This window comes from Pseudomyrmex gracilis, unplaced genomic scaffold, assembly GCF_002006095.1.
Source record: "Pseudomyrmex gracilis isolate BER0280 unplaced genomic scaffold, ASM200609v1 scaffold_42, whole genome shotgun sequence".
In the NCBI taxonomy this organism is placed as follows: Eukaryota; Metazoa; Arthropoda; class Insecta; order Hymenoptera; family Formicidae; genus Pseudomyrmex; species Pseudomyrmex gracilis.
In genome coordinates this window covers 421,344-440,951 of record NW_018020626.1, presented here as the reverse complement: position 1 = coordinate 440,951, position 19,608 = coordinate 421,344, and the positions used below count along the sequence as shown (strand labels likewise).

Below are 19,608 nucleotides of genomic sequence, written 5' to 3'. Positions count from 1 at the left end.
GGCTGTGTGTCTCTGGATGTGAAAGGGACTCTCAAGGGTGAGTGCCGGTTTTTTTTTTTTTTTTTTTGAAAGTTACAAAAGACAGAAGAGCTATAGAAACAAGCGCGACACGAAATGTGTTCCTTTAACAGAGTGTGTCTCTTTCGATCGAATTTTTTTCCACTCTTGGCAAAGTTAATTCACGTTGTTAAAAAGTTATCGATTCATCAACAGCTTGATGAGAGCGGCGGTTTTATCGCGTTCTCAGGTTCCTGTTTTCATCTCACGTTCACGTTTCTTCTTACGCACGTAATATTTTTTTTTTTTTTGTTCGACGCGCGAGACAACAGATGCACGCGAGCGTTAAACCAACGAAATCATCGACGTAACCACGCTGGGTTTTGGACGAAAAACACGCCGTAAATACATTTTACAACGTTATTCGGACCGATGCGTTCAATCCACTTGCGTTTCTAGGTCGGACCTAAAAAAATATGGCAGACAATCGGAACAGTTGGACAACAACTGCGCAACAAAAAAAAAAGAACCGGTTCAATCCACGTTGATTTTAACGATGATTTCGGACGCAACTGTATCTCGTTTACCTCATGTAAATTTTGCGTTTTACATACGCGTATGCAAATCATTTTTGCACGATACGTACATCATAATTTTGTCATAAGTTTTCTTACTAAAAATTTGAGGAGTTTTTCTAGCGTTATTTATTGCATTTTACAGTCTTGCGTTGTTGCATCGGCACGGAGAAAATAAGAACGAAGCGAAAATCTTATCTTGCAAGTTCAAGGCGTGTGTTTGTGTCTGCCTGTTAATGAGAAGCTTTTAGAAGTTCGGCGCGCGTTTCCGATTTAACCTGTTATTAGCGCGGTAATTATCCACGTCGGTATCAAACGATGCGGGACGGATAAATGCGCTAGGAAAATTAATCGACAGGAACGATTAAATATCTGTTGACAGCGATCGGTAATCACACGGCCCGGCACAGCTGATGATCATAGTTCATCATCAGGCGTGTACTCGCGCAGACTCGATTACAGGCCGTGGTAACCGGAACCACTCTCCGCACGGCCGAACCGTTCTCTGGCCTGGAAATGATTATCCACATCGAACAAAGGTGCAAACTCACAGAGTCATACTCTGACGGCGTGCGGGCCCGCATTTAACGGTTTCGCGAGCAAACCAAAGCAAATAAGCACGCTGCAAAATCGCACCACGCTCGCTATCGCATCTTCCGGCGGACTGAAAATTATACCTGCAGTTGTCGCTCTGCGAGAATTGAATTGCCGCCTGCACTTTGTCATCAAAGTTGTCATTGGAATCTAAAATAAACAAGAAAAATCGTGGAAGTCCTTAGTAATCAAAAACCTGGGAACAAAATTACAATTAACGAACTTTTTGATTGTTTTCAATATTTTCGATAAACAGAAATATAATGTGTCGGGAAAAAAAATTGTTTTTTTTCTTTTTACAAGATCTGATATATCGTCAACAACAGCACGAATGAGATAAGGCGGCGCGATAAAATAATGACGGGTCAAAAACTTCAGAACGTGACTGGATATCGGATTTAACGTCACGTTTGACATCGTGTGCGTTGTCATGTCAGTGCAATATCGAAAGATACGTCGACGAGATCAAAAAAAACATTCGATAGAAATCGACATCGCACAGAGAAACGCAGTCGTACAAAATCAAAGTTACGTTTTGTTTGATCAACGCAATGCGGAGACTTTTTGCAAGAGATAATATCCATATTCCAACACAACAGAAAAGAAAAATATATTGTGCAAAACATTTTAATCTCAACTCTCATTTCTAAATCTTTATGATCTTCTTGAAGTATTTGTCGTTGACAAATGTTAAAACTAAATCTCAAATTAGAATAATACCCGGGAAACTGAAGTTTGCGGCGCGATTTAACATAAATTGCATTCGAATTATGATAAAAAGGTCGAAATCGTGTGCATCCGACCGGTCTTCATCGCATCTCGTCATGCAACGCCGCTACCTACGAATCACAAGCAGTCGCGCGGCGGCGAGATCGGGGAGAGGGTGGCGGCAACTACAACCCTCGCTATGCGCGCTATTTGTTATTTTGCTCTTTCGGCGACGCGTTCATTAATCAAACGCCCTCTCCTCGTCGTTCGTCCTCGGCATTTTTCAAACCCGCGACAACGTACGACATGCCGCGACTGGCGGCCGCTCTACTTTTTTCCATCCTCCCGCTTGTGACCTTTCTTTTGTCCCACGATCCACCTCACCGGTTGTGCACAAACGCTTCGACGACGAGAACGGTTCGAGAACGAGAGGGTTTTGTCTAAAGATAGACTTCTGAAGAAGATTGGCTTCTTTGAGGAAATTTAGTATCAATACGTTATGTAGCGCAAATATTGTCTCACAAGAGAATGACTTTTATTGAATCTCTATTTTGAATATATATGATAGCGATATATGTTGGACTAGCAAGTCCTTGGTACTCGATCGATCTGAACACCCTTTGAAAATGAATATTATCCTCTCAGATTTTTTTTCTATGAAATTTCCGCACATTTTCTCTTTAATTTCATTAATTTATATGTCAAACTAGATTTCGTTAAAATTTTTATTTCAGGCTAGATTTTTCTCTCAATATTGATGATGAAAATGCAAATTAAAAGAGACCTTAAAAGATATGAATCATGTCGGTGATAATGAATAATATTTAATTAATAATAGTGAATGATATTTAATTTTATATTAAATTTATATTAAATCAAATTATTTTTATCTATTTTTTGCCATGACATTTCAGCAGTTTGATATAAAGTTAACGTGACATGTGCTAATATTAACAAGAATCTCGATTTATCTATCTTAATATCAAAAGTCAAATATGAAGACAGAAACCCGATAGTCGGGGAGAGCCAAATAAATACTTAACTTAATGTGTGTCAATAATATATAATATGATATGTGTTTGTAACGTGTCAGTAATATATAAACGTTTCATTTCACGGTTTCTATGTAAATTTGTTCAAATGATAAATTACCATTTATGCACAAATAATGTCAAATTTAAGTCAAAGTTTAAAAATTAAAAGCATTTATTCCGTTTTTCATATAAAATTAATTTGGAAAATTTATAAGCAGTCAAATTTGACGGCTAAATGTCTATTAAAATAATAATAAAACATCCACTGAGTAATTAAACACACAACATTTAATAACTATTACAACACTCATCGTCAGTTACCAAACTGAAATAAATTAAATACGCACTCACTTTCACCAATGGCTCATAGATTTTCAGGTCTATTTTAATTTGATGTAAAATGGTTTTTGAGTGCGCAGTGCGAATAGTGATCAAGGAATCAGTTAAAGTACGGTTCAAGTTAACCGATATTGGCGAAACCGCCACTTACAGCAATGGATTAAACGAGTTTTGAGGTTACACTCTTGGCATGCTTTTTTCCGCTTCTTCGTGGTGGTATTCTCGAATTGCGAGATGCAACGCCGGCGCTGCATCTAGTGAAAAGTTAATTTCAACCGATGAACGCGACGACGAGGACCGACCAGACCGGTAAAACCATTCGGGTTTTTTCGCATTTTCGTCAAGTTGATCCGCGTCGGGCGTCATTATCCGGCACACTGCACCTGACGCACCATCGTACTTTTTTTTTCGACAGTCCGTCCGGTTCTTCGACCGGGCAATTTCAGCATAAATCCCCCCTCCCCCACCCAATTCCACTTCGATCGAGCTCGTCATTTAAATTCGAATTTCGGCGTCGCGTCGGTCCGCTAATCGTTAAATGAGGTTTCAGACACCCCCGTGATCGCTATGGGAATACCATCATGGGATGTCTATCTTTTCACTTCTCCTCATCAATCGTTTCTTGTTTCTCTTTACATCTCGCAATTTTCTGTTCTTTCTCTTTTTTCTTTATATAATTATATACATGTTTTGATTATTTATTTGTACTTTAGAAAATATCTCATTTATTTTTTATTTACTAGCACAGGCGCGTGCTACGCGCACGCTGTTATTGTTTTTATTTAAACGTGTTGTGTCAGTAAACACAACCTGTCATCGCGATGACAGCTAATATATACGTCTTACAAAGCATATAATACACATGAAGTACAAATGAGAGATGTCAGAAATAACACATGAAAATCAAACTCAAAAACTAAAAAAAAGGGAAAAGTAGAAAAACAACACGTAACAAGAAGTAGAAAAACACCATATGACTAGATACGTGACAAGGAAAAAAGTAAAAACGAGAATATTGTATATATCATAAATAATATTCTATATCTATATATAATATACACACATATGCATATATGTGTATATATATATACCGTAATCACGTGACCGAAGTCAATAACACCGCCGCAGTCGCGCGGCCGAGGTCAGTGACTTTACCGCAGTCGCGTGACTGAGGTCATTGACCCCGCCGCGGTCGCGCGGCCGAGGTCAGTGACCCCGCCCCCACCAAGGCCGCGCGGCCGAGGTCAGTGACCCGCCAAGGCCGCGCGGCCGAGGTCAGTGACCCGCCAAGGCCGCGCGGCCGAGGTCAATGACCCCGCCAAGACCGCGCGGCCGAGGTCAGTGACATTACTCTGTAGTATGTATATAATATATATAATACAATATAAAGTATAATATTATAAATATATAATAAATTATATGTATATAATATGTATTATTTAATGTTATATATAATATAAATTACAGTCACGTTATTTTTACGTGTTGTTTTTCTACTCTTTCTTGTCACGTAACTTTAGTTACGTTTTTAATTTTCTCTACATATACGACAAAAAGACTGTCTCAAAATCGCTTTTATTTACTCTCTTGATCTTACCGATTCGATTCGACTCGATCAACCAACCAACCAATCGGCAACGCGGAAAAGAGGCTACAATAGGTGCGATATATTCGACTCCAAACGCGCACTTCTTGGTACACATGTCTTTTTTAATATAGGATAAAGAGGCAATTTCTTTAATATATATCAAATGTTTTTATTGCAACTTTTTTGTAAAATTATTTTTGTCATATTATTTTTGTTATACATATTTATTACATCTCATGTATCTTATAAGCAAGAATTACATGTATGAATATCACGGATGAGCAAACTAGTTAATATCGAAGGAAGTACCAGGAATCAGACGCAAAATCCACTTCGAAGTGAATTTCAGATACTTGCGCTGGCCGCAACTGACCGACCTGTTACCGCTCCGCTTTAGGAAACGAGCAAAAGCACTTCCGGTTTGGAAGGGAACACGGTCGCACAGGTTAATCCGGTTTAATACCGCACGCAAAAATACGACAAGCCGTATTAAGGTATTATACAAATTTTGCTGCCATTTACCGTCGCGGCTGATGATTTGCACTGGCTCGGTGTTAGCGTCCACTCTTTTTTGCACAGACAGAAATCTTTCTCACTGCCGCGAGAAAATCTTTTCAGTTTTTTTTCGAGTGTCTCAAAAGCGATAATGCAAAATTTTCATATTTGAGAATATAATTTCTCTTCTTCCAATCGATGTTGACTGATACGCATTAATCCGACCATTAATTATATGAAAACGATAATTCATTGCGCGATATAAAATATTCCATATTGCTGATTTAATTTTGCGACAACGTGTTACAGGGATAGTGTAGTAAAATTAACATGTGACAAATTGAAATTAATTATCAGACATGTATAAAAATACATCAAAATTGCGAATGTTACGATGTGGACTTAAAGGAAACAATAAAACATTATAAACTTTATTTAATTTCAAACATCAATTGCATTATGTGTGTAAAACGACGGATTTTTGCCGGACTTATTGGTAATGTTCTCTTTGTACGTATCGTACCTCACTTCCACCACCGAACAGCGCTCCAACATCGCTTCACAAAGGGAGAGAACGTCGTCTATTCGACGACAAGCGAATAAAAAGCGGCAGGAAAATCTGTGCCTCTGAACAAGAATTCGATAACACGGTTTGTCGCTAAAGGACACTGACAACCGCTAGAGTCCCTGGAAATAAGAGTCTGGCCAATGTTGTCAAACTTTTCATTGGTTCTGAAACAAAATGGCGGAACCAATGGATAACGTTATAGCCACACATTAAATTTGATTTAAATAACAGTATGCCTGTTCATGGTGGTAGCATTTTTTGCTCTTATAATCTTCTCTTTCTTTCTTTTCCTCCAATGCCCGAATATATATCTTATTTTACGTATAAAATTGGTAATTTAAAGTAATATTAACAAATTAAAACAGCCAACTACGCAACAACCAGTCATTTTCTGCAAAACAAACACATAAATAAATTTGCAATTATTCTATCAAATTGTTAACAGAAGGTTAGAATGTCATTTTTTGTTGCACAGTGTCTGTACATACCTATTTTTCTATCATAGGTTTTATGTCCAATTTCTCCACTTCTGAATAAGTTTTAGATAAGATACAATATATGTTTTTATATATTTCTTTAAAGAATAGCTATCGGGAGATATAAGGAAATCGGCCTTATACGATATAGAATACGATATATATAGTAATTATCGACGCCATTTTGTTTCAGATTAAACATTGGCCAGACTCTTATTTCCAGGGACTCTAACAACCGCCGGCAGGCTGCGCCCCCTGCCGTGTCTGGCTATGCACCGATCGAATTCACTGTATCTGAGTCTGAAAAATCTGCGCGATTCGCATATTCGTGTGTTCATATTATATTTTACATTTTGTGTTTTATTCCTTTGTTCATTTTTTTTGTTATTTTTTTATGTTTCATTCCGCTCGAGAAATATCCGAACTCGAGAATATTTAAGTTTTTGATCGTTGAATTGTTTTGTAAGAAAATTCGTTTGGAAAAATTCTAATCTATTTGAAAATAAAAATCTTTCTTGCAATATAAATCTAATACATTTTATTCAATATCAAATATGTAAATATTATTTACGTTTATTTTGTTATTATTTTCTCATTTAAAAACATCGATTAGCGTTAGCTCGAATGATTTCGATCGATCGATTAAGAATCGGCATCGAGTTTTTCGCCGATTTTCCAAAAAAAAAACGCTTCAGGCTAGAATGACGTAACGCTTTCGCGAGATGCTAATAATCATCTCCGAGCCGAACTTTGAGACGCGAAACTGTTGACTCTATTCGCTAAGCTGTCCCGGCTAATATTCCCTGTATTTCATATGTCGTCAAAACCGCGGCGTTATCTGTTACACGGCGCGTTAAGCGACATATTAAACGCTGTAGGCGTTTTCCGTGCGCGGCGCGGCGCGTCAAAGATAATCAGGTCGCGTCGTGTTTTCGATAAACTTTACCCGTGACGCAATTATCCCGCATGGTTTTCGATTTCGGCGGCGCGGCACAAGAGAGACAGAGAGAGCGAACGGGGTAGTATGTAATCTATTTAACTATCAAGCGAGAATCCCAACCGACGCGCGACGTTCGCGAATAAATAGCAAATGTTTCCATGCTTCGCGTGTGGCGCGTGTTTGCTTAAATTTTGCGCACACCGTATGTGTATCGCAATATTGTATACGTACACGCAAAAGCACACGTACACAGTATCAAAAATTGGAATGTGAACACAATCGTGTGATGTAATGACAATAATTAATCATTCGATAATAATTAATCATTAGTAGAATAAATTTGTTTCTCACACTGGGACTGTTTTCCCAGTGATTGAGAAAATGATTACGTTCGCGACGCAAAGATGTTTCTTCTCTGGAACACGACTGATTTAAGTCAGAGGAACTTGAAGGCGTGGCGTGTTCCAATTAAGTGAAGAATCTGTTATGCAAATCGAGCGCTATCGATTACACTTTCAACGAAGCGCCACATTGAATCTTGCGACAAACACCCGAGAGAAAGAGAGAGAGTAACGAAAGGACTCGTGTAGCTTTGTAACTTCTTCTTGATTTTATATTTGTGTGCCCGAGAAACAAATAAATAATTTTCATTACAATACTAAACAATAAAATGCAACATGTAAAAACGCGACTACTGAAGGTGTTACGTTTTAACGAGTCGGAGTATTCGCGTTACATTGCTGCAATCGTCGCCACGCTTGAATTTCTCAAACGCAATTGAATTGTTACGAAGACAACGCTTTCTGTGTTTCACTCAGTCAGCGGTAACAGGTTTGATTCAGTAGAAACTCAGGCTTGTGATTTCCCCGAACTTACTTGTTAGATGTGCGCGCATACATACATACGCGGTAACCCTCCGGCCCTTTCCGTTTGACTATTGACTACTTTAATTAACCGTCAATTAGTTAGCGTTTACGTCAGCGAGGTGTGTGCGGCGAAGCAAGCGAGGTCGCTAAGCAGCGGTCGGTCGTCGCACGTCAAAAAGCGGCAACAGCGGCGGTGCTTCGTCGCCACGCTTGAATTTCTCAAACGCAATTCGCGACACGAAGAGAAACATATTTATGTCGGGATATTGCCGTATGCACGTGAAAACATAATAAATCAAACGGCGACGTTCCGCGCCACGCAGAGTCTCTCACAAAGAAAATCTTTGCTAACGGCGCCTTATTATCATTCCCTGTCATGCGACATGAATATAATAAACGAGAGCTTCATTGAACGCGCGCGCGTTTCTTCCCCGTCGGCGCGTTGTATTTTCACCGGGAGAAATTCTATATCGGTTTCCCTTTGATATCACGCGAGACAGGAAATACCGCCGTCATTTTTATTACCGCAAATCTTTCTCTTCATTTATCCCTCATATCCGATTGTCGATATCGAGAGAGAGAGAGAGAGATAGTTTTGTTCTCTCGCGCGAGCATTTTTAGTACGTAGAAAAAAAAGTTGTATGAACGTAGACAACACGTGAGCGTCAACACGAACTCTCGCTCTTGTTTATACTACGATTTCGTTCTTCTGTTGTTTTCGACAAATCCTCTAGTATAAACATTGCGCCTGTGTTTTTACATTTGTTGTGTCTCTCGTATTTTTAACGCGTATAACGATCTATTTGACGCTTCAATATTTGATCAGTTAAACAAAAAATAATGCTAATGTACACGCGCGTATGTACGCGCGCGTGCGAGGACGCATTTTCTGAGAGAGGGGAATTGTTTTTTGTTTTGTTTTTTTTTTTGTTTTTTTTGTTTTTTTGTTTTATATATATATATATACTCGCGTTCAGTCTCTCGAGCAGCAAAATTGTAAATCGATACTCGACAGACGAGCTACGATATGTCGCTCGGCTTCTGGCCGAAACGCGACGCGGCGCGGCCTTTACCAAAATCGACGGATAGCCGTATCCGGTTGTTGAAAGAGCTCCTTCTGCAGTACACGATCTGCCAAAACGGCATAAGCTGCTCTCTCTCTCTCCATTTTTTTTTCGTGAACACGAACCCAGCTATCATTCGTGTTCGACGAGTACCGAGCACGCGAACACAACTCCTCTGACCTTTTTTTGCGTTCACTCGCGCGCGTAAAAGTTTCGCGCAATTAAATTAGAAAATTATTCAACGTTTACGCGTGAAAATAATTGTACGTACGTACACGCGTGTATGTACGTAACGATATGTTTCTCTTCTTTTTTTTTACAGTACATACAAAGACACTTAATTACAAAAATATCATTTTTTTACGGTTAGAAAAAGAGCACTTAATTTTATTTACACTACGATACCGACCACATGCCTGATTTGATTTTAAATATTATTAAACGAGTTAATTAAAAAACTCCTCGTGGCATCGGAAACGCGCGTCCGAGAACGCGCGAGGCACGTGCGCTGCGGCGTGTTAACGAGATTTCAACTTTTTGATTTCAGTGCGAGAAGTTACGTTGTCCGAACTCAGGGACTCGATAGCGAGGTTACGAGACAGAGTGAAGCTCGTATGCAGGACGAGGGGCTCGCCACCCCCGAGAGTACACTGGCTGAAGAACGGTGTACCGCTGTATCCCCGAAGAGGCCTCAGAATTCAGCACAAACGGTGAGTCCCAATCGACCTTAACCGCGGGCGTCGGTTCCGACGCAGCTTTCGCCCCTTCCTCCCTCTTTCCCCATTTGACGTCAGCTTTCGGCAACGACGTACTCGGTAATAACACGTCGGAGCAAACTCAGACAACGAGCAGTTAATTTTAGGGTATCCGCAACAGCGGCGAGTATGTTGTTACCCCCGCAAGCAAATTCGCGCAGCCCCGCGTTTAACGTCTAAACTCGGAATGTTATTGATACACTACTGTGTGTGTTGTCTGTCCGTCTCGATGTTGTCAGACACGATAGAACAGACTTATCGATACATTGATTTTGTAAGAAATCGAATTAATATTACATTAAATGTAATGAGTGATTATTTGCTTTTAAACATGTTCTCTTATGTTAACAACGCGCGAGGAAACTTTCTTCGAAAAAGCGTCAAGATACGAATCGTCACGGAAATCGGACAACTCTACGGAGTTGGATAGGGAGGAGGAGGAAATGTGTGTCTTTCTCACAGTTCGATGGATTTTAACGAGCTCTCGAACTCGCGCTTGCAAGTATATTCGACAACTTCGTTCGCGCGCGTCTAGCAACCTCGAAAACAGCGCGCGTCCAATTCCCGCGTACTTATACTATAGTCGGATACAAATGTAAAAAGCAGTCATCATGAAAATTGCTTATATATTGCGTATCTTCTCGTCGGAGAAACTTCGAGCGACGCGAGACAATTACACGGCACACACGTTTTCCCTGCGTCGCGTTAACGAACTGCGAAGTTTCGACGCATCGATCTAAATTCAAGTGTCTTTCCTATATTCTTAATTGTGTCGCGCATCGCGTAAATTAATATTTTGCTTTACAGTTCTATAGAACAGAGTTTCCAAAAAGATATCACACTTATAAAAGTGAGCGCAAATTTTAAATTTGTGTAAAATTAGAAGATAACACAATGTGGTAAAACGCACTGTGAGTGTGCTTGGCGCCTCTTTTTACTTTTTTTTGAAATATATTTTCACATCAAAAATATTAACAACTAAACCTAGCAGCTCTCAAAAATATTTTTGTTATTTTTTTATAGCATACATATGTTTCTAAAAAAATTTCGTGTTTTTAGTTTAAAAACATGTTTATCTGCACTTTTTGACTTTCTTTTTAATTTTTCTGATTCTGAAATTATACGAATGCAAGATAGAACCTCCGCATGTAATAACATTATCGTGCGCGTATCGCGCTGAAAGCATCGCACCGAGAAAACAGAAAAACCACTCAACCCTTTACACACATAATTTACTTCCGCCTATGTTTGCTTCTTGCATGAAAATATTAAAATACATGTATGCTTTTTTTCCGTGTGTAACACACACCGGCGGCAATTTGCTTAGAAGCTATTAGAGTACTTCGGAATGTGTTTGTGTGCGTGTGTGTGTGTGTGTGTGACATCTGTTTAATTAGTCGTTAGATCGCGCGCGGTAAACCTGTGCTTCCGGATTTATAACGACAGGCCTTGGAAGCTGTAAAATGAATTTTGTCAATCGTAAATCAATTAGCGACATCGAGCTCAACAAGTGCGTGGAATACGTGCGTGTATATGTTGTCACATAGTCCGGTATGTAATTGCTGCTACAGAACGCAACACGTCCGTCATAACATTAGCCGAAGTTTGACCGCACAATGTTTTTCATCACACAGTTGACGTGATTATGTGATGCAAACCAACGTGTAATAGCCGAAATCCACACACGTGATGGCTTTCAATTTATCATAATCGACATTAATTACAATCGACGTCACGTTCGATTCTGGCATTGAAAAAATTCCGCGATCATCAAGTCAGTCAAAATATAGATCGATGCGATGCTGATTTGTCGATATCAGTTAGTGTGGAAATCGCATCACGTTATCACATCTTTATTGACTTCTCGGTAATCTCTTGCAAAACGTCACATATTTTGTCGAACGCTGCACGTCTATTTAATCATTTTTAGTTCGCGGATTATTCGGGATGATGAAACAAATTACGTTTCCAGAAATTTGCTCGTCTGCAAGTCTCCAGAGTGTTGAATTTTAACGTGTGTACGTGGGCATGATCAATCATCATGAAATTTAATTATGATTGGTGCAACGCTGTCTAATTTAAGTTACTTATCGACGACAGCTCAGACGCGTTATATCTCTTATAAATAAAAAAACAAAGCTATGTGAAATTACAATACATATTTATGGCTATAATTTCATTTGCTTTGAAAATTTTATTGCAAAAAAAAACTTCAAAGCGCGAGAAAATATCGTTCGTGTATAATTTAAAAACGTCTCGTCGAGACACGTCGTTTTTAAATATAACTATACAGCACGTTTTCGCAGCGCGGATCTGTCTAGGTTTTCTATATATATTTACGGACGGCGAGAACTTTTTTAACGAAAAGAAAATAAATTGAGAAGAATATCCAGCCGTGATCGACGCTTCTGTGAAAACGTGAGCGCGCGCGCTACATCCGTCCGAGGGAAAAGAAAGAAGACAGGATCTAGAAGACGGGAGAAGAATTCTCGGTTCGGAAAACTCGCCGGGGAGCTCTCCAGCCACTTCTCTCTCGTCGACCATAATCTCGAGCGTGCCATAAATTTGTTTAGCGCGATGCACTTTTCCTCGGCGCGTAAGTCTCGGAATAATCTCGGAGCGGACCATAAATTCGCCGTCCGCTTGCATTCGCCTTTCTCGCAGGACCACCCGTTATATTCCGGTTGCGATAGAAACAGGACCACGTGATGAGAACTCCACGGAAGGGACGCGATCTCGCGCCCTGAAAGACGTTAAGGCGATTTGCACTTTGTAAAATCTCTCGCGTCCATGCTCGATGACGTTTCTTCCGCGTCCTCGTCGTTTTCGACATCGTGAAACACCAACGAGTTTCCTTTCTTAAAATTAAGTAGACAAAAACGAAGAAATACTTGTAAAAGAAATTTTGATGGCCGAATAATTAAATATTATGTGAATTATTGCGCAAAGATTCAAAAATATTTTCTTTGCAATTGGAAAGAAATACGAAATGTGTTCCCTAACATATGTTTGTTAGTTTTCGTTGAGCTATTCCGCAAACATAATACAATAACAATTAAAACTCGCATAAATGCGAGAAGGTGACACTGTGTTGCAAAACAGTGATTCTTGACTAGAGATTTACAGAGGTGATTTTTTTTTAATTACTGAGCTCTTTCTTTCAAGAGTACATCGTACTACAACTTTAATGTACAGAAACAAGAAATTAATTTTTTTTTTATAAAATAGAAGAAAAATTAAATATGTAGAGAATGTGCAAAAAAGCAAAGCTCGGAAAATGCCACAAGAAAAATGCTACTAAAGGAAAAGAAGGAAGAACCGTTGCAGAATGACGGAAGGAAGAAGCAAATCCGACGAGTCGTAAACACATCCTCGCGGTGACGAGCGTCGTACTGTTTCTCGTAGCGATCTTACGACCTCGTAGCGGCCATGTTTCCCGATGCCGTGAGTGTCTTTCCGTCATAATTTCCAATTACGGTCCCCGCGCGATGATATGATCGAGAACCGTGTGTTGTGCGTTGCGTATGTGCGCGCCGGTGTCAATGTCGTTTGGCTCGTAATCGTTACCGAATACAACGACCTCGTAAAATCGAACGGTCCGCGCTATTTGATACGAGTCATATGTGCCAAGGCACCGAGATCTCTCTCCTTTCCCGCCTCGTTGTCGTCGTCTTCGTCGTCATCGTCGTTGTCCACCGCGCACTCCGCTCTTCACGAACGCCACGAACGTAAAACTGTCACCCGCCGCTTAAGCTTGTCTAGACTGGGCGGCGTGTATTTTATAGACGATATAGTTTTCCCACTGGACGCGCGAAAATATATTCCCCTGGCCTTTGTGTCCGCGCGATACATCGGTAAATCTCTGCTGTTCACTCTTTCTCTCTCTCTCTCTCTCTTTCTCTGATACACAGCCCTCGCGTACCATTTCGTTTGGCAGGTATCGCCTTCGTCCAAAGAGCGAGAGAAATATTGGGATTTCGTTTGACGAACGCCGATGCTCGGCTTGAAAATAAACTCGTAATCTTGTCAAATCACCGATGTGATGTAAGAAAACAAAATGTACGCGGATGTATATGAGCGAGTTTAAAAGACACGTGTCCTTATATATATATATATATATATATATTCACGTTTAGAGTCGCGGGAATAAAATTATATAAGTTGGCAGATCCATGTGTCCTGTTTTTCGAAATACTGTCTGGAGATGATATACTTCCCCGCGGGAAATTGAATTTTTCCACGTTACAGCGACCTATTCTGTTTCTGGAACTCGTGCGAAGAGATACAAGTGAGGAGCGCTTCCTCCATATTTCATCCAGCGCGAAGAATATAAATTAACAGAATCGAAGCGCGAAAAAAATGATGATTTCTGAGAAGCTAAAAAAATTCCATGTGATACATATGTATCGTATAATAAAGTGACGATACTTCAAAGAAATTCAAGAAACAGCGAGCGCGTCACTAGAATATCGGAGTAAATATAAGCGCGCATAACTGCGCGAATATCGATGGGGAGCTTCTTTTCAAAGCGATGAGAGATTCAAACACGATGCGTCAGATGCATCGGTAAAGAGAAATTCCGGCGTTCTTCTTTGCGTCCGGCGCGGTGGGAGCTTAATGATTTCCATGAAATTAACTTCGAAGCATCGCGAGATCGTGATGTAATATCGTTACGTTCGGATCGAATTCCGTGATCTGTCGGATCGCATTCAACTTTCGCGAAATCTGAATCGAAATCTCTCGAGGACACGCCGGCGGAACTTGCAGTTCGCTTTGACCATCGAGGGAAGCGGCTTTGATGTCGCGTGTAATGGAGTTTTACTTCCGCAGTAAGGAACGAGAAGAAAACTTCACGCGAGAAGAGAGCGTAGCGGGGTGAAATCAGGGAAAAGGGAAAATCAGGGTCGGGCGTCGCTGAGGGAGAGATGCGTCCGGGTGCGCGCAGAAAGAAAGAAGGGACGGAAAGGGATCCCTTTGCGAAGTTCTTCTTCTTTGGCGCGATTTTTTTCATGTTTCTTTGAGTTTTTAATCTGTCCCTTACATCGCGTCGCGCAATTAGTTTAAAAGCACGGACGGCAAAAATTTCGAGTTTCGAAAGAGGACGATGTTCGAATTGAATTATATGTGCGAAAATCAATATTCTCTTCTCGCGTGATAGATACTATTGCACGAGCATGTAAGAAAGTATAAAAATAATAATGGAGAGTACATAAAACGTCGAATAAAAAAAAGTTTGTTGGATTGAAGACACGTTCGCGGATCAGCTGAGCCAAGGATTATATTCACGCGTAACGTATACGATAGTGTAAGTGTATAAAACCTAACTTGTTACAAAATCAAGATCGTGAAAAAATATAATTGCTTTATTTAATTCGTGAGAAATAACAAGACGAAAATGTGGGAGGGAATCATGAGTAAGTTTGACGACTCGTTAAAGTTTAATGACTCTACCAGGATGTGATGCACACTTACAAAGTTAATACGAGAGCACACGACGAGAAGCAAGCGACTCTCTCTCGCAATAACAATATTATTAAATTATTACAGTATTACACGTGTGTGTGAGCGTGTGTGCGCGCGCGCGTGTGTGTAACTTTCCGTAAGAACACACAAACGCGGCGGTGCAGCTCGGCAATTACCTAACGCCAAATTGATACAGGCTCGGCGGCCCGTATCAAAGGGCGCGATCGGTTACGTAACCGTGGAATTAGATCGTCGACGTTAGCAGAATTGCGGCGGTGTCGTATCGTCGACGCAACCCGGGGAAGTCCCGTATGTGCCGCGCGCGCGGTGGCAATATCCGCGGATAATTGTTATTAGTAATTAATCGGGCTCGACACAACTGCGACAAAGCGCGATCTATACGAGAAAGAGAAGGGAAAGGAGGGGGCGCGCGCGCGTTTACTCTTTTGATCGATATACGCGCCACGGTCCGCACTCGATAATTATTCCGGGATTATCGCGCTCGTGCGCCCGCGCGCTCGCGCGCGCGTTGTGCATCCCGCGCTTTCCCATCCGCGCCACGTTTATTATCCGACCGCAGTAGTTATCTCGCTAATTTGTCATCCCTAAGCACCGCTGAGGATACTATACGTAAGCCTGCTGACAAAAGAGAGTAGACTGCGCGAAAGTAAACCTTATCGGAATGCCGCGTTCGGGACGCTCTCCGTTATTTCGCGACCGAGTTTGTAAGAGAAAACACGTGTTAGAGAGATAAGAAGATTAATTAAAAAATCTGATAAATAATAATTTTTGAATTAAGAGCATCTAAATTGTTCGCAAAACGTAGATTGTTTCCTCGTATAGAAAACTGTGTGAATATACCAAACAATAAAGTCTTATTACTAAAAATTTCTTATTTTTATACAAGTACAGTTACGCGCGTGTTACATATGTATCGCGCGCGTATACTAGCTTCCGAAATAATATCGAGCAGTTTAAGCGTCATCAGACTCTGAGGGAGCGAACGATTGAGGCAAGACAATTGAGTTTGTTCTGTATCGCGTTTCGCTCGGTATCGAACAATATTTGAGAAGGAACACAGTCACAGTAAGATACAGAAATACACCGACGGGTATAAAAAGAACGAGGAGGAGGACAAAGAGAACGACGATGACGACGACGACGACGACGACGACGACGACGACGACGTTGCCATCGTCAGGATCTACGTCAATGCGGAGCGAGGAGCGAGAAAGTTGTTTGAGGAAGCGCCTTCGAATCGGTGATGTCGCACGTTGATTGCGGACGAAAGAGAGCGCAAGACGGAAAAGAGTAAAACGGGAAAGTCCTTCTCGACTCGCGGACGACGGGATCGGCCCGGAGACGAGGACTCCGTCCGAAGGACCCTCGACTGACTTCATCGAGATAGCAAGGTACCGTTACGCGGTAATGGCGCGAACGGAAAAGAGATTTCCCTCGGTGCGAGTAGTCGCCGTTGAGCATCGAATACCCGTGGCTGTCTCGAGTATATACCAGGTGTCCTATCGCGGAATAAATGCGCAAATGGCGTCGGCGAATTACCGACGATATGGGACGAGAAAGAAATGCGCGCGCGCGCGCGAGCTTTATAACGGATACGCTTCGGATCTCATAGGAGATAGAATATATTTTTCTCGAAGTAAAACAGAAAAAAATGCGATAATCGCCAATCACTGGATTGGTTCGGACCATTAAGATGCAAAAGTGGATCTTGTGATCTTTCACAGATTCAATCTATAATATATAAGGCTCGCTTTTTTTGTATCTTTTTGCGACGATTTGTAAAAGTACTTTTACTTATCGTGATACTTTCGTCGATTGGCTTTACGATAATTGATTAATCGACAGTTCATTATCTCTAAATCGCGACTACCTTCTTTTTAAAGTGAAAAAAATATCAGCGATCAGTTAATTAGACGTCACTCTTGTGTGAAATTCAAACAGCTGGCAAAACATAACGGAAAACGTCATGTAATTCACGGCCTTGAAATTCGATGCTCCCCTAACCAACTTGCCATTTTCTCGTTAACGACCGGCGCGTATTGGTATCGGGTTTCCGTTAACACTATACCCATTCAATGTCGGACACTGTCCGACGCGTGGCAGGCCATTACGTGATTGCGTGATTGCAAAACGTACTTGCTGTTTTCTCTCTTTCTCCCTTTCGAAACTGTTGTCCGAGTTGTACGTACGGTCGCTTGAACTAGTCGGTTCGAGAACAATGTAAGTCAGTAATTTCCGAGAACAGAATCGGCCTACATTCATAAAAAAAAAAAAGAAGAAAGAAAATCAACGGTCAATGTAAAATTTGTGAGAGTCTGAATCTTATGCCTTAATGCCCTTCGGGCCGAACAAATATCATAAATATTTACATTAAAAAGAAAATTTTTTTATCCGTGAAAAATTTATTTTTGAAATTATATTTATTTACGTTTTCGATCTGACTGATTCATTAGCTCCGTGCGCCCGTCAGTCGGATAACGCAGTTACGTTGTATGAAAATTTTAATGAGCCAATTTTAATTATTTCCCTACTCCGCTGTTCCTCTTTGCTTGGTCTGCGACGGTGGTTAAGCGGAATTTATCGACAGCTATCGAAGTTGCGCGGAGGTCGGCAATCCAATTTATAAGTTGTCAATGGCTGATAAATAACTCACGACGGGACGTTGAATTAACGTGACCAGATTTTCAAAGCAACTTGAGATTAAATCGATTATTAATATCGAGAGATAGCGAGAGATGTAAAGTGCGGTAAAAAAAAAAAAAAAAAAAGAAAAAAGAAATATTCCCCCGAGTCGTTTATAAATGTCATATTTTGCCGGAATACTGGCAGTGACATCTTAGCCTCTTCCTTGTACGAGAAGTAGAACGTTTCAATTTGCGTTTCAAACGCGCAACTTCCACTCTATGCGAATAACTTTACGAAACCGAGATCATTCGCTCTCTCACACACGCTGATACTCCCCTCCATTTTAAATCAACGATTTCCCATAAAATGTACGTCAGTGTACGATAATCTTGGTATTCGATCGCGGCCGTTATACATGCTGTGGGCGTGAAGTCCATACGTGGCCACGATAAGGCGGACATAAAGACCGTCTTTAGGTGCGATTAGGTGGCAAAGGAGAATTGCAACGGCGAACACTTTGACCTGTGCAGATTCTCAAACTGGCTCGAGGAAAAATGTTGAATATTCATCTGTGATACACATTCGATAATTCTTTTTTTCTCTCTCACACATACGGGAAAAATAAAAATCGCATTCTATATATGTATGTATATCTCTCTACGATCTACGTAAAATAACCATAAGTAAACCACGAAGAATATAAGAGTGTTATTTAAACGGGTATCAAGAGGGCACAACGCGCATTAAATACGTCGTCTTAACTCGGCCCGAGATAAAATTGCGCGCGGTAAATCACGGCGACGCGTGCAAGTAAAATTAGCTCATTCTTGAGACAATGTAATGAATAAAATATTAGTCATATACGTATGTTAGAACTTGCCCGGCGCGAGTCATAAATACAAATAAAAGACATTAATGGAACAAACCATCCTTTACAACTATACACGTGCCACGAAAACTTACGAACGTCTGAGAATTTACGTCACGTGCGGAGAAATAAGAAGAATAAGCTCGCATTAAACTCACCGGAAAAGAGAGGTATTTATAAGCGGAATCTTTCTGTGCTCTCTCGCAAGAGACGGAAGAAGTGGTGGGAAGGGAGTTATTGTTGCAGTTTTCGCGCCGCGTCATGCCGCGGCAATTATTATCGCTGATTCCGGCGATAATGGGGGAGGGGGCTACACCCTTTCGTGGAAGACAAATCGCTCGCAATCCGCGCCGCTCGAAAAATCGATGCTCCCGATACGATCTCGCCTCTATATATACGGTTAGGTGAATAAATCACTCGCCACGAGACCGCCCTCCCCCTCTCTCTCTCTCTCTCTCTCTTTCTCTCTCATTCTCCCTTGCCGATCGGGCGATCTGCACGTCGTGGAAGTACGTCCTCGTATTTTCCGTGTTTCCACTCACAAATCTCCTCCACTTCCATCCACGTTCCTGCTATCCCTCCCCAAAACGGAAGCGTCTAGGAAGAACTTATTTCTCCGCGCCCGTCGACTA

At 40.9% G+C, this 19,608-nt stretch overlaps 1 protein-coding gene across 1 annotated transcript in view; it reads left to right on the top strand.

Moving 5' to 3' along the window:
* The window catches only part of LOC109853047 (protein vein), a 290,727-nt gene that overhangs the window by 158,202 nt on the left and 112,917 nt on the right, over window positions 1–19,608 (top strand). The window contains exon 2 of the mRNA XM_020424757.1: window positions 9,792–9,954. Coding sequence (XP_020280346.1) covers window positions 9,792–9,954 — 163 coding nt within the window. The remainder of the gene's footprint in view (window positions 1–9,791; window positions 9,955–19,608) is intronic.